This window comes from Rissa tridactyla, chromosome 1 (genome assembly GCF_028500815.1).
Source record: "Rissa tridactyla isolate bRisTri1 chromosome 1, bRisTri1.patW.cur.20221130, whole genome shotgun sequence".
NCBI classification, from domain to species: domain Eukaryota; kingdom Metazoa; phylum Chordata; class Aves; order Charadriiformes; family Laridae; genus Rissa; species Rissa tridactyla.
Genome location: NC_071466.1, coordinates 5,671,525 through 5,684,701, shown reverse-complemented (window position 1 = coordinate 5,684,701; position 13,177 = coordinate 5,671,525). Strand labels below are relative to the sequence as shown.

Sequence of the window (13,177 nt, the reverse complement as noted above, 5' to 3'; positions counted from 1 at the left end):
ATACAAAGACTGCCTTATCTAAAGCTCCTCAAAAGCTGGAAAATATTACCATTTTTGTCTCCCAGGCTGCGATAAATACCTAATTGTGAATAAAAACACCCTGTTAAAAATTCATGTCAATTGTTTTTCTGTTCTAAAGCAAGTTGGGTTTTGTTCACTAGTTGCTCTGCCATAGCTCAGCAGGAAACAAGGTCACAGCGAAATTATCATCTCTCGTCTGGATGAAATAGATCAGCAAAGAGCACAGTTTGGTATAATTAGGAAAGGAAATCTGACACCAGTTGGGTCTTTTTTATTGTGAGTCTGATCCTGCTGGTGTTGGAGCCAGCTGGAGTCTTGCCACACTGATCTCAGCAGGGCCACAACTCAACCTACTGTACACAGTAGTGATGGCGTGGAACTGCTATGGCACTGGATTTTGCCACTATAAACATACAGCAGTGGTCCACAGTGTAAATCCAAGTTATTTTAGCTGTAGCACTGAGTACTTAAGTTGATGGTCTTTTGACATAGACTCCAGCAGGATCAAACCCACTCCACACCTCATTCTGCAAATGGAGAGAAGGGGGACAGTCAGCTGTTTGTCACACTTTTGTTCTTAGATGCTTGGTCTGGTGAGAAAGTGGTAGGAGATGCGCTTTAAATCACATCAGTGAAATACCTCTGCACAGCTCATATATTCCTCTCTCCTTCATCCTTCACCAGGAAGCAGGGGAAAGCTTGAGCGTCTGGACATGTGATGTTCCCTTTGTGCCACATAAGCACTGCAGAGGGTTACGGTGGATTGTCACCAGCAGCGTGCTACAGTGTGGGGAACGTAAATCCTCTACCTTCAACATTTTCCCAAGAGAAGGCTCCTGCCGGGCTTTGGAATGCTTTTTTTGAGAGCTACGTGAAATCCAGGTGCCATTGGATGCTGTATTTTATGCTGCTTTGGCAATAGGGCACTAGTGCCCAATTTTGGCCTTGAACAAATGCTCACTTTGTCATTAGTCCAGAGGACAAAATCCCACAGAGGTGCTGAGGTGCCTGTTAGTCGTAGAGGCTCCCAAATCCACCCTACAGGAATCTGTAACCTTCTGAAAATGCCTTCTCAGATCTCACCTGTGATCACGGTGTGATCCAGGTTTCCTAAAAGGTTCGCCAAGGATTTGTGAAAGCTGGCCAGAGCTGTGAGTCCAGAAGGAAAATGCAGGAGCACCTCTCATGCAAAGGGAATCTGCAACATGCGTTTTCCCTGGAGAACAAGAGTGAGCAAGACACTCACAGACCTTGAGGACAGCTCCAGCTCCATCCACTGGAGAGGCACTTGGAAGGCAAATTACATTTCAGCTGTGCTCAATACGTCCCTGGGCAACTCCAGTGGCCAGTTTGTGCAGTGCTGCCGTGAACAAAGCGCTACCTCAGTTTGGGAATTCACAGTCCCTAAGGCCTGTGGGAAAGCCACCCTCAGCAGGTCGCAGGCCACCTCTGCTGCAACGGTATCTAGATCTTCATTTTAAGACAAGTGAGTTTCTTCAGACCCAAACAGCTTTCGTAATTTTATGCTTCCGAAGATGGTTAAGCTGTTTGTAATACTGCATGTCCCGATGGCAAGAATGCCCCTGTGCTGGAGGGCAGTACAATGAGATAATTGACCGTGGCACCATTATCTAACTGTGCCTTCAGCTCTGGGTGCATAAATCACATTGCAGTCAATTATCTCACTAACGGGCCCCCAACAGCGGGCTCTATTGCTTAATTAGGCTCTTGAGGTGAAGCCAACCTCGTGTCTGTGCGGTTGCCAGACGTTTTAATGTGAGTGGATGGGATGGGGCGGGGTAGGTTGGATCTGCTTTGCGGGCTGAAGTAAAGAATAAGAAAGTCATTGTGTACCCCTCCAGGAACAGTGAGTATGGCTTGGAGGGGCTGGCACCCTCTCAGCCACCCTCTCCAGAGGCAGGAAAGGCAGTGTTCAGGCATAGCAGACGCTTTCTTTTAGGAAACCTTGCTGCTATTATAGGGAGGGGGAGGGAAATGTGTGTCCCAGAGATGTGGGAACAAATGTGACTCTGGAACATGTTGCTCTCACTTGGAGCACTTTGTTCCTCACAACGACGAATGATGCGTGGCACCCCATCGCCGTCAGGCACAGACTACAAGTGGATAAGAGCTGGGGAGTGAAGAAAGCAAAGTCTGATGGTCCTTTTCCTTCCTCCAAGCCCCAGGGAGCAGGAGGGAAGGCTCACCCTGACCTTAAGGCTTCAGCCTTCAGAACTTGGAGATCCAGGTTGTCATGGCTTGTGCCCTACAACTTCTGCCCCTACCAGTATGTCAGCACAGCGCTCCCCTGCTATTTATTCCTCTTTTCTTTCCCACTTCATCCCCTTTTCTTCCAACTCATCAATCCTCTACATCACTGGCAGAACTGTGCTCATTTCCAAGAGCCACAAACTGGTCCCACCAGGCCTACCCTGGCTGCCCACCTCTCCATCCTCCTTTGTGCCTCTTCATACCATCCCTCTACTTAAATGCAGGCCGCCTGGGGACAGGGATCGTCGTTTTTCTGGATGTTGTCTTGTGAATGTTTGAACAGCCAGTGAACAAAGAATCAGAGAGATCTCCAGCAACCAGCTGGAAGCCTGTTCCACAAGGAGAGTAACTGTGAAGTTAGAAGCCATTAAGAGTATGAAGCAAAGGGGTCAGCTGGAAGCGCGGCTAGATTTATGCAACCCTTTTTGTTATAACAATAATGGTAATGATGATGGAGGGCTGTACGTCATGAGGGCTGCACGGCAAGGAGACTGGTTGAGAATGAAGCAGAAAACAGCTGCAGAGCAACCACGGCACTAGGGAATACGGCTAAGTAGGTGTGAGTGTGCATCTGCACCAGCATGTGGGGAGCTCTGGGGTGCTGAGAATGCAGGTGATTTTTGGTGCTGGGATTATCAAGATGATGCCTGTTTCCTGATGGATAATCCATAGTGTGCAGGTTGGCCGGGAGAAGGACGGTGGCCCAACTCACCTTGGAGCAGGGTGTAGAAGGCTCCCGATGCCGACAAATTGGTTGTTATCGTAACATCATCCTTGCTGGAGGTTTCCACCTGGACATGCACGGAGCTGTCGGTATCGCTGCGGAAGCTGCTCACTTGGCCAGTAGGGAAGGTCACGTTGGTCAGGCGCCCAAAGCTGTCATACCTGAAAGGGAGGATGGAGTGAAGTCAACAGCATCAACAGGGTGGCATAGAGGAATCATCCAACAAAGCACAGACCAAGTCTTGAAGTCTTCACCCAAATTATTCCCAGAGGAAAAAGTATTGTCAGGCTGTCACGCTGTCTTGACTTTTTTGGCCTCATGAGAAGAAAATCACAGCTTTTAGCTGAAGAAAATCAAGTAAGGAACAGAAAATTACTAAATAAGTATTTTAACAACATTTTTCTGATACTTATCACCTGCGCTGTGCTTCTTGTTTACAAGAGTAACTTTTTTTCCCATCCACTGTGCTCTGACTTATGGAAAAGCACTGGCCCGTGCGTCCTGTCTACCTGAACCAGGAGTTTCTGAAGGCCACCAACTGTTTTGTCTGCTTGTGTCCTGAGCTCTTCAGCAATTTTTTTCTAATATATTTTTTTTTCCCTATCTTATTTTAAAAGCGAATGTTAAGGTAGAAGCAAGGACCTGTCAGATTGGTCACATCAGGTAGAGAACTGTCTATTGCGAACATGGTGTAGAGCCCTGAGCACAGCTGAGACTCCCATGCCTACCATTTACTGTTCCCAGGACCATCTGGAAAGACCGATTTAAAAGCGTAACAAAGCAGTCCAGTTTTCACCCCTACTGTGTCCTTGGCTTTTCCAATGAGGGAGCCAACATAACCACCATCTGGGAAGAATTCTCTGATGTGGACACCTGTGTACCAGGACCCAGATGAAATAAGCTACATACATGCAGGTCCCACAGCAGTTAACAATCTGGGCGGTTATTTTTCAATCAAAGGAGAAGCAGACATCTGTGTCAAGCAGCCTCCCGAGTTGACAGAGCAAACACACCGTCCTGCCTCCCATTTGCAGCGTTGCAAAAAGGGTGCCCTTGGGTCAGAGACTGAGCTAAGAGCAGAGGGTTGGCAAGGGACCTTTGTGGTGTAGACTGAAATGGAGAGCAGCAGGAAGCTCTACTGGCTTATCTCCGGAGAGCTGTTGGACCTTCTGATGAGATGGACCTTCAGGGAAAGGATATTTAAATAGTTAGGGAGAAACAGTAGAAAAATTCCAGCAAAAGCAATCAGTGACAAAAGTTTGACTTTTTTCAAGTGCTGCCCGCATATCATTTAAGAATGATTTATATGATATATAAGAAGATCATATCAAGAAAACATATCACTCGGGGATGCAAAGCGAATGGTGGGTGAGCAGAGAGGACTCGTTCTCCTGCAATAGCCAGTGGTAAGCCTTTGGTGGAGCACAGCGTCCAGTGAAACGCACCGCTCCTCAGAATGATAAGGTAATGTAAATAATACATTAAGAATAAGAAGCTTAGAAAATATGATCTAAGAGCAAAAGCCAAAAGAAATTAGTTGATTTAGAAGAGGGGAAACAAGGAAGTGGGAAGTGGGAAGATGCCAACCTGACAATGGCTGTTCTGAAGAGGATTATAATTAATTGTTTGTCATGTCTACTGAGGATGTGACAAAAAGTAACCAGCTTGAATGGAAACAAGGAAGGTTCAGGTCAGAAGATGGAGAACATTCTCCAGGCCCATGGTTGCTCCAAGCAGCGGACCAGCACTCTGGAGTGCTGGAAACCCCACTGCACGATGTTTTTCAGAATAGGTGAGAGAAATGTGTTAGAGAGGGTCTGGATACAGTTGATCAGACCTTTGAGGGAGCAGATGGTTGAGGAGCTCTTGATCCTCCTCTTCAGGATTACTCTGAGCTGGGGAATAAGACAAAAAACCCCCATCTAATAACAAAAAAAACCCCAAACCAAACAAAAAGAAAAGAAAAAAGGGAAGGGGAAGGGGAAAGGAGAGGGGAAGGGAAGGGAAAAGGAGAGGGGAAGGGAAGGGAAAGGGAAAGGGGAAGGGAAAGGGAAAGGGAAGCGGAAGGGAAGGGAAGGGGAAGGGAAGGTACAACCCATAAGAGACCCAGGAGCAGCCATTGTACAGGCAGAGAGAAATTCGTCTCCTCTTCCATTGTCTTTTTTCCAGATTTGTACACAGTGCTGATACCTCGCTTGTGACAATAAGCTGGCAGTGACTTAGTGTGAGGAAGGGCTGGTTGAAAAGGTAACTTTTGCCCAAGTTTAACATTTAGTGTGTAGCGACTAAGTGGGTGAACTCATTGCAAGTCTCTCCAGCCCTTGGGTTTGGAGACACCATCATGTGAGGCTTTTCTTGCCCACTGGGCAAAGGGGGAGGCAGGAAGGTAGAAGAAAGCATTTGGCCCTCCGCAGTGTCAGCCCATCACTCATGGGATTATCCATGCATGGAGGACGGAGCAGCCTTGCCCTTTCCCTCCACGATCTTGGCGATCAGTCAGCCACTTGTGAAATGGAAAAGAAGAAGGAAAAAGGAAAAAAAAAAAAGAAAGGGATGAATTCAGGACTGCATTGCAGGAGTTTGGCAGGGACCAGTTAAAGCTTTTCCAAGCAGCTAGCAGCACACAGCTTGGATCTAAATGGAATCTTGCAGAAGCCAGGACTGAAGCGCTCTCAGCACCGAGCTCTTTGCTCCGTGGCTGTGGCTGCCCTGTTTGCACTCAGGTACGTGTTTTGGTTGTGCTTTCTGCACAATCATCTGCACGTCTCCTCCTAAACCCGTACGTGAGTCTTAAACTGAAAACATCACAGGAGACAACTTTACCTCATCTGCTCAGACAGGGCACGAGGGACATGATTTAGTCTCTCCCTTGAGCAGAGAAAATGCTGCTATTGCTAAAGGTGCATTGTGTGACACCTCAGATTCTTTCTACCACGACATCAATAGTTCTATATATAAAGCAGTCTGAACCGTAAGGGTAGACTCAGATCCCCAAAACTCCAAAATTTAAGGAAGATGGATCTGAATTTAACACCACGGTCTAGAGGAGGGCCACGAAGATGATCAGAGGGCTGGAGCACCTCTGCTACGAGGACAGGCTGAGAGAGTTGTGGGTGTTCAGCCTGGAGAAGAGAAGGCTCCAGGGAGACCTTCTAGTGGCCTTCCAGTCCCTGAAGGGGGCCTACAGGAAAGCTGGGGAGGGGCTGTTTGCAAGGGCATGTAGCGATAGGACAAGGGACAATGGCTTTAAACTAGAGCAGGGCAGGTTTAGATCAGACGTTAGGATGAAGTTCTTCACAATGAGGGTGGTGAGACACTGGCACAGGTTGCCCAGAGAGGGGGTGGAGGCCCCATCCCTGGAGACATTCAAGGCCAGGCTTGATGAGGCTCTGAGCAACCTGATCTAGTTGAAGATGTCCCTGCTCACTGCAGGGGGGTTGGACTAGATGGCCTTTAAAGGTCCCTTCCAACCCAACACATTCTATGATTCTATGACTTCTGTTTTGGTGGTATTAGCAACTGTAAGGGATCTGTTTGTATTGCTCTATTTAAATTTTAAGAAATGAGCTGCTCCTGAAACAGAGCCTGATTCACCTCCTAAAAATAATGGCACAACTCTAGATGTCCTGCACTGAAGTCTGCGGGGTGAGTTTGGTGTAATACGGGTGTGTGAAAGGAAGCAGGTCTGCGGATCAGGGAAAGAAGGACAGCAAAAGCCAGGACGGAGGCAGAGAGCTTGTTCATGTGATGGACATGGCTGCTATTTCACATTTAAGTGTCGAGTCAATGTCCTCTAAGTCATACGTTTTATCCTAATTGAACAACACACAGCACCACGCTGAGAGTCACCACAAAACCTTACATGCTCCAAAGAAAGCCTAAAACCCCTGTAGATACTCAGTTTAAGGGCCCCAAGAAGCATCAGCAGACACCAAGCTCTGTAAACTCTGTTCCTGGACATCCAGCTCCCAGCACCCTCACAAATCAGTCTCCGCCTCTCCGTTGGGCAAATACGCAACATTTGCAAATATGCAAATAGGCAAATATGCCATTAACCTCCTCCTGTGCAAAATGGGTAAAAAAGGCAAGAAAAAAGACCACGAAAGAGTGTGACGGTGCCTAGACCTTCGTGCACATATTTTTCTTTTTAAGTCAAAATGACGAAGTACATATGCATAATTTTCACGGTTACGTTTTTACAGCTGTACAAAACTCACACTACAGGGGACAACTTCACCAAGGGCAAGGATTTCCATCTGGGACTTTGGGTCCTGAGAAGTCAAGGCTCTTTTTGGGCCAGAACAGTCTGGAAGGGCGTGCTGGAATTGGTTTAAGATGTTTGCAAGTGTACATTAGAATTTTGGCACCTCCTTAGTCACCCCATCAGCCTCTGTCAGAAGTAACCTGGGACCATCTGTGTTTTCTGCATTTGCAAGAGTTGCTGCGATTCTGCCCAGGAACGAGGAGGGGACCTTCCAAGCACTCGCTTTTGGGGTGACAGCTCACCTACTTGCAGCTGGAAGGAGGCCATGCCTTACAAAGGGAGAAATGCGAGAAGGTAGCACAATTAGCCTGTTCCCATTTTTGTTATTATTATTTTTAATTGGTGGCAGATGAAGTGTAAAACACTCCCGTCCAGACAGAAGCTCCTTTTAGCACGGTGGTGGCAATGCACAAGGAGGTGCGGGAAGCCAGTTAGCACGGACACACAGAGCACTCTCCTCTTGGCAAGCAGTTCCTTTTCTCTTTTCTGTTTTTGCTCAGGACTGGAGCGTTTTCCCTTTTTCCCTTGATAGAAATCACGCAGCACATACCTGAGATCATCTGTCACATACCCACAGTCTCCCAGGACGCATCGGCTCGAAGGCTGCCACATGCCAAGCAGATAATGTGCTTAATGAGTTAAACGAGTCGGTTCCTTCTACCTCTGCTTTCAGCCCTATAAAGGTGCTTATAGGGCACATCCTCAGCTGGGAGAGGAAGGCCAGGCTCTCACGTAGCTGCAGGCGCGCCCTGGTATTTGCAGTAAGATAAATCTCTCCTAGTCACCTCATTTTGCAGCTAAGCTGCCTAGGCCTGTTTCCACAGCCTCGGGATTTAGGGGTGGGCCAGTTTTCATCGCAGCCTAAGACTCCTGTGTTCTCCAAATGCTCTGAAAGCACCAGAATTAAGGCAATGCTGAAACACAGGAGCGCACACAGCAGCCACTCGGAGCAATGAATTCATCACCTGCTAACACAGCTGCTGCCTCCCATTCAAACCTGCCGCAAAGACTCCGCACTTACAATTACAGTGACAATTATTAGGCCAGCAAAGGAAGCCGTTGCCATCCATTCCCAATTGGAAACGTATTTAGCTAAGGTTCAATGCACAGAATTAAAATGGTATTTGGTGCTTATGAGGCCTAATTGTTAGCTTGTAAACATTCAGAGCTTTCATTTATCACATTACCATTGTGTAGAGACCTGGCCCTTGGGAATTACAGAGAGCATCCTAAGTACCGTCTATTCAGAAATCAATTCCTTGCCCGAGTCTCTCGGTTTCCTCATTTTAGCTTTTTCACATTTCATCAGCCTTTTAAAACTACAAGTCAAATAGATTGGAAAAAAAAATCACTATAATAATATTGCATTTAGTGCCAAAGCGTCCTAATGTACTTTGCAAACTATATTTTGTGTGCGATTATACAGACATGCACCCGCCGACTCTTCACAATTTTTCAACCAACATTAAACACAACATTAAAAATAAATCTGTAAGAGAGAAACCGATACTACTCAAATATGTATGAAGGCAAGCCCGCTCCCCAGTGACACCAGGCCAGGTTACAGCCAGTACCTGCAGAATTTTCCGACCGCCCAAATGAGAAGAGGAAGATCTCTCTCTCCTCTATCTTTTATGATACTCATAATTCCCTTGGTTCTCAACTAAACTCTGACACCAGACATTCATTTCAGGCCAGGCCAATGGCTTAAAACACAACCTCACAACTTAGTGAGAGTACTGCAGAAGTACTACTTTATGTGGCACTTACCAGAGTTTCACTGTAACTTCTTCAGAGGAACGATGAAGAGAATCTAATTATTTTATCATGAAGAAATTGTGGAGCAAAGAAATCTTGCTAAAAGAGGAGGGAGAGCAAAAGCCAAAGGTGGCTTGTGTTTCTCGTACTCTGCTGGAGCAGAAAGAGCCTCACTTGAACTACTCTAAACCAAGGACGTCGCCAAATCCCATAAAACTCAGTGTATGACCTGAGATATCATCAGGTGATAAAGTGATGTTATTAATGCAGTAAGCTAGCTTTTCTCTGAGTCAAGAGGTGGCTGCTCCTCTAAAGCTAATAAGAGTTATTTATCTCTGTTTTTTACTCAGAGAGAAAAAATTGCAAAGCCTTTACGCCAACTACAAGGCAGACTGAGTCTGCATCTCACCGTGGGGTAGATGCTGACCATGATGCCCAGTTCTGGTACCTCAGTTGACCAGACCAGGGCATTGGCTGGGGCACCAAACACTGCTGGTGCTGGGGTTGGACCTCTGCTGAGTCCTGAGGGTCACTGGGAAGCCATCCAAGGTCCTCCTGCATGCTCAGTCCGGCTGGCTCCTACAGCATGTGAGGTTTGGCAGAGTTGGTTCTCTGTAAAACAACATTCTACGTTATGGGTCAAAGCTCCCCTTACCGCCCAGATGAAGATCTGGCCCCTCAAGACCCTTCGCCCTCCAGGCAACCACGAGCCACTTCTTGGTCAGTCCATGAAAAGGTTTTGAATTTTTGGGCTTGGCTGCAGTGATGTGTAAGTATTTCATTCTGTATGGGAGGAGGTGACCTTCGAAACTAACTGGGCACACAAAAGACCTAAGAGAAAGAGCCTCATTTGGGCTAAATAATGCATAGAAGATTTGACTTTGTCTCAAAGGGAAATTGAGTTAACGTACAGTGATACCATCTCAATGAGCTAATCAAGATAATTGCTGTATTCTTGATTTAAACAAATATATTAATAAGAATTTCCGGATTCTGAAGTAGATAAACAGCAACTGCTAAGAAACTTTGTAGAGGCTGGTAGCAATCTTTTTAGGTCAAGTGAAAAAGCAGCAATAACAAAGAAGCAAGTAGTCACACAGCATCCTTTGTCTTTGACTCGAGGAGTTGAACAACAAGAAGCTGTTCCCCTGGCAGAGTTTCCAGATCAACTTCCTTTGCTGCTGATTATCACTGTCACAGGTTTGATGGGAAGGCAAGTCTTTAACCCAGTTACTGGACAAGCTGAGCTGCACTGAATTAATTGACAGCGAACGTCAAGCCCTCTGCAGAGGCAGAGAAGGCCTATATGATGCTAAAACCCTCAAAGAAGTCATAGATAGGCCTTTGGGGACAGGCTAATTACTGCAGGGAGCTAAGTTTCACTCTCAAAAGAAAGAGAAACTACACACCATTATACACTGAACCTTACTCAGTGCCGAACCCAACAGAGCAGGACTGTTACAGCAGGCTTTCGTGTGGGCTGTGTGAAAGGAAGAGCTGTAAGTGCTGTGAGCAAGTCTGCCACCACCTGAAGACACCACCTGTCTCCTCCCCCTACAGAAGTGAAGGGACAATGTGTCAGCCCAGCCTGAAGCCTTGGAGGACCCAGATGTGCCCTGGAGGTAGACCCCCAGTACTGCCTCAGTGTATCCCACCTCCTTATCTGCTCTCCAGAGTCCCACCAACGTGCCCATGTGTCACGGCTCTTCGCAGCCTTATGATAAAGGCTGAGAAATGCCCGGGTGAGAGCAGCAACTGAGGGAGAACCAGAGATGCTGGACATGGACACATGTCGTGTTGCCACTCTTGCAACACCATTGCTCTTTCATGTTGGGTGTCTGGTTTATGGTCCTCTGTAGACAGTCAGGTAAAGGTAAATCTTATAAAGATGTTCTTCACGGGCCCACTGGTGCAGTGTAAACTTGCCAGCTGGATTTACGTTTACTCTTAACTTTTTAAACAGTGGTGCCCAGCCTGCCCTAGCCCATAAACAACTTTTTTGTGCTGTGAGAAACATGAAGCTTTTCCTCAGAGTCAGATTTGATGTCTTTATTTCCTTGGCCACAAGTAAAACAGAAATACGAGCTTCACCTTCCCCCTCAGCCAGGACTGAAAACTACTCACAGCACCTTCCAGCTGTTTCTCTAATCACTTAAACTTCCCCAACGTAAGCTTCCTGATGTTCTGATACACAAAGCAATAACCTGAAGGTATCGAATGCTGATTTCGTTTACACCATCTTCTTTGGCTTCTTGGATATCAGCGAACTTAGATTTCATCCTGCCATGGCCTGCCGTCATCCCTGCATTGAGTTTGACTCATGCAAATCTGGTGAGAATATATTTTATGAAAGGCATCCAGAGTCATGATCTGAGATACCAAGAAATGGAGAATATATTGCTTCTCATGGTTGGTTGCTCTACTGGTTAGGTAATCTCAGCCTTAAAAAGTCATGCCTTCCTGTCAACTTGAATGTCTCAAGCTTTGCTTTGCAGCCTCTTACCCTTCTCAACCCTGTCTCTGCTAGATTGAGTCCCTCTGTAGGTGATAGTTTTGGGCTGACATGCTGTGATCTAGATATGTCCCAGTCTTCTTCATGTTAAGATAAAGAGATCAAGACTTAGTTCTCCAGCATAAACCACTTTCTGCCCGCGAATGCGTATCTCACCTTTATTTACTAACCTTCTAATTTTATCATCTCAGATTTTATTTTTCCAGATGATGCATGCAAAACCTGGGTAGAATCAATCCCTGCCAATTCACCTGAAACAACCCCCTTGGACCATTCCCTATTGCTGATTACCTTTTGAGGGCTACCACAGAGCAAGTTCTTGAGCCATTTGATAAGCACGTTTCGCTGCTGAGAAGAACAGACCCATCTGCTTTCCAAGTCCCCAGTGGATGGGTTAGGACAGGATCTGATGGGATTGGATTGTATCAGATCGGGTCGCATGAAAAGTGCCAGTCTCCGATTCAAGCAAAGAAGATTTAGATTGAGCATATAAAAAGCTTTCTAACGATAACAATAAGATAGGTGAATACATTGTTATCACTAGCAATATTTATGAATAGCTTAGATGACTTTGATAGCATCCATTTTGTAGACCAAAGTGTAGACATCTGCAATGTAAACATCCGTATGTGGGCTAATCATTCTGGACTACCTTTGTGGAGAGAAACTTTAAGAATACAGCTCGTCTCATCTCACCCTAAACCTGACATAACTCACAAGAAGCTCACCTTGAAAGTGCCTGTTTCTCTCCATTGCCTATAAAGGGAGGCTGAGGTAACAAATTCAGATACAGCCTTTTACCCTGTAGTTCTATAAAGTTGCATCAGAATCTGTCAAGAACAGTTAAATAGGGATAACTGATCACAGGTTTGGATGAGCTATCTCTGAAGACACAGTCCTAATTCTATTTTCAGTGATGCTGTGCTATCACATAGTGCTGACTAGCTCAAGTCCAGATTTCCATAGTCTAACCACTGGAGAATACTGTCATCCATTTAGCTCTAAAAAGCTTTCTTATGACTCTTCTGAAGTGCATAAAAGGACCAGAATGATGACTTTCACAAATGCTCTATTTTGTTGGATAGCAAGAAATAATGGATCACTGCTATAAATATATCCACAGAGCAAGTTGGATTTTAGCTTCTGTCTCGTTTTATCTCCTTTATATTTTCAGTCACACTTTTAAATAAAAGATTATGTTTGAGGTATAAATCTGACCATTATTAGCTGTAATGTTTAGTTTGCATCACTGTCCGCGGCTACATCTGTTTTGAAGCACAGGAACTATTGGGTTCTTTGCAAAAAGAAAATATCTCCTTGATTTAGCACAATGGTCCTGACAATATAGCAGGCTCCCACTCCTATAGAGAAAAACCCCCCTATCTTTCCTCCCTCAAGCCTCCCTCAAGCAAATTCAGTGTAAGAGATGGAAGGGCATTAACTTTGATTCGCGGAGGAATATTGCTATAGTAATTGCAAGCAGAACATTGACGGAATGCAAATAACCTTTCAAAAGATTCATCACAGAGTTTCCATCGGTTCTTTTTGAGGCAGGAGGAGTAACAGTGAGTATTAAAGCAAAGAAATTTGAAACTGGGCCTGGAATATTTTAAAGAAAGAAACAAAG

The 13,177-nt window shown here is 45.7% G+C and overlaps 1 protein-coding gene across 5 annotated transcripts in view; it reads right to left on the bottom strand.

Annotated features, from left to right (window-relative positions):
• TENM4 (teneurin transmembrane protein 4) overlaps positions 1-13,177 on the bottom strand; it is a 625,745-nt gene that overhangs the window by 30,443 nt on the left and 582,125 nt on the right. For all 5 annotated transcript variants that reach the window (XM_054222439.1, XM_054222458.1, XM_054222467.1 and 2 more), the window contains one exon: positions 3,005-3,177. In XM_054222439.1, the coding sequence (XP_054078414.1) occupies positions 3,005-3,177 (173 nt within the window). The remainder of the gene's footprint in view (positions 1-3,004; positions 3,178-13,177) is intronic.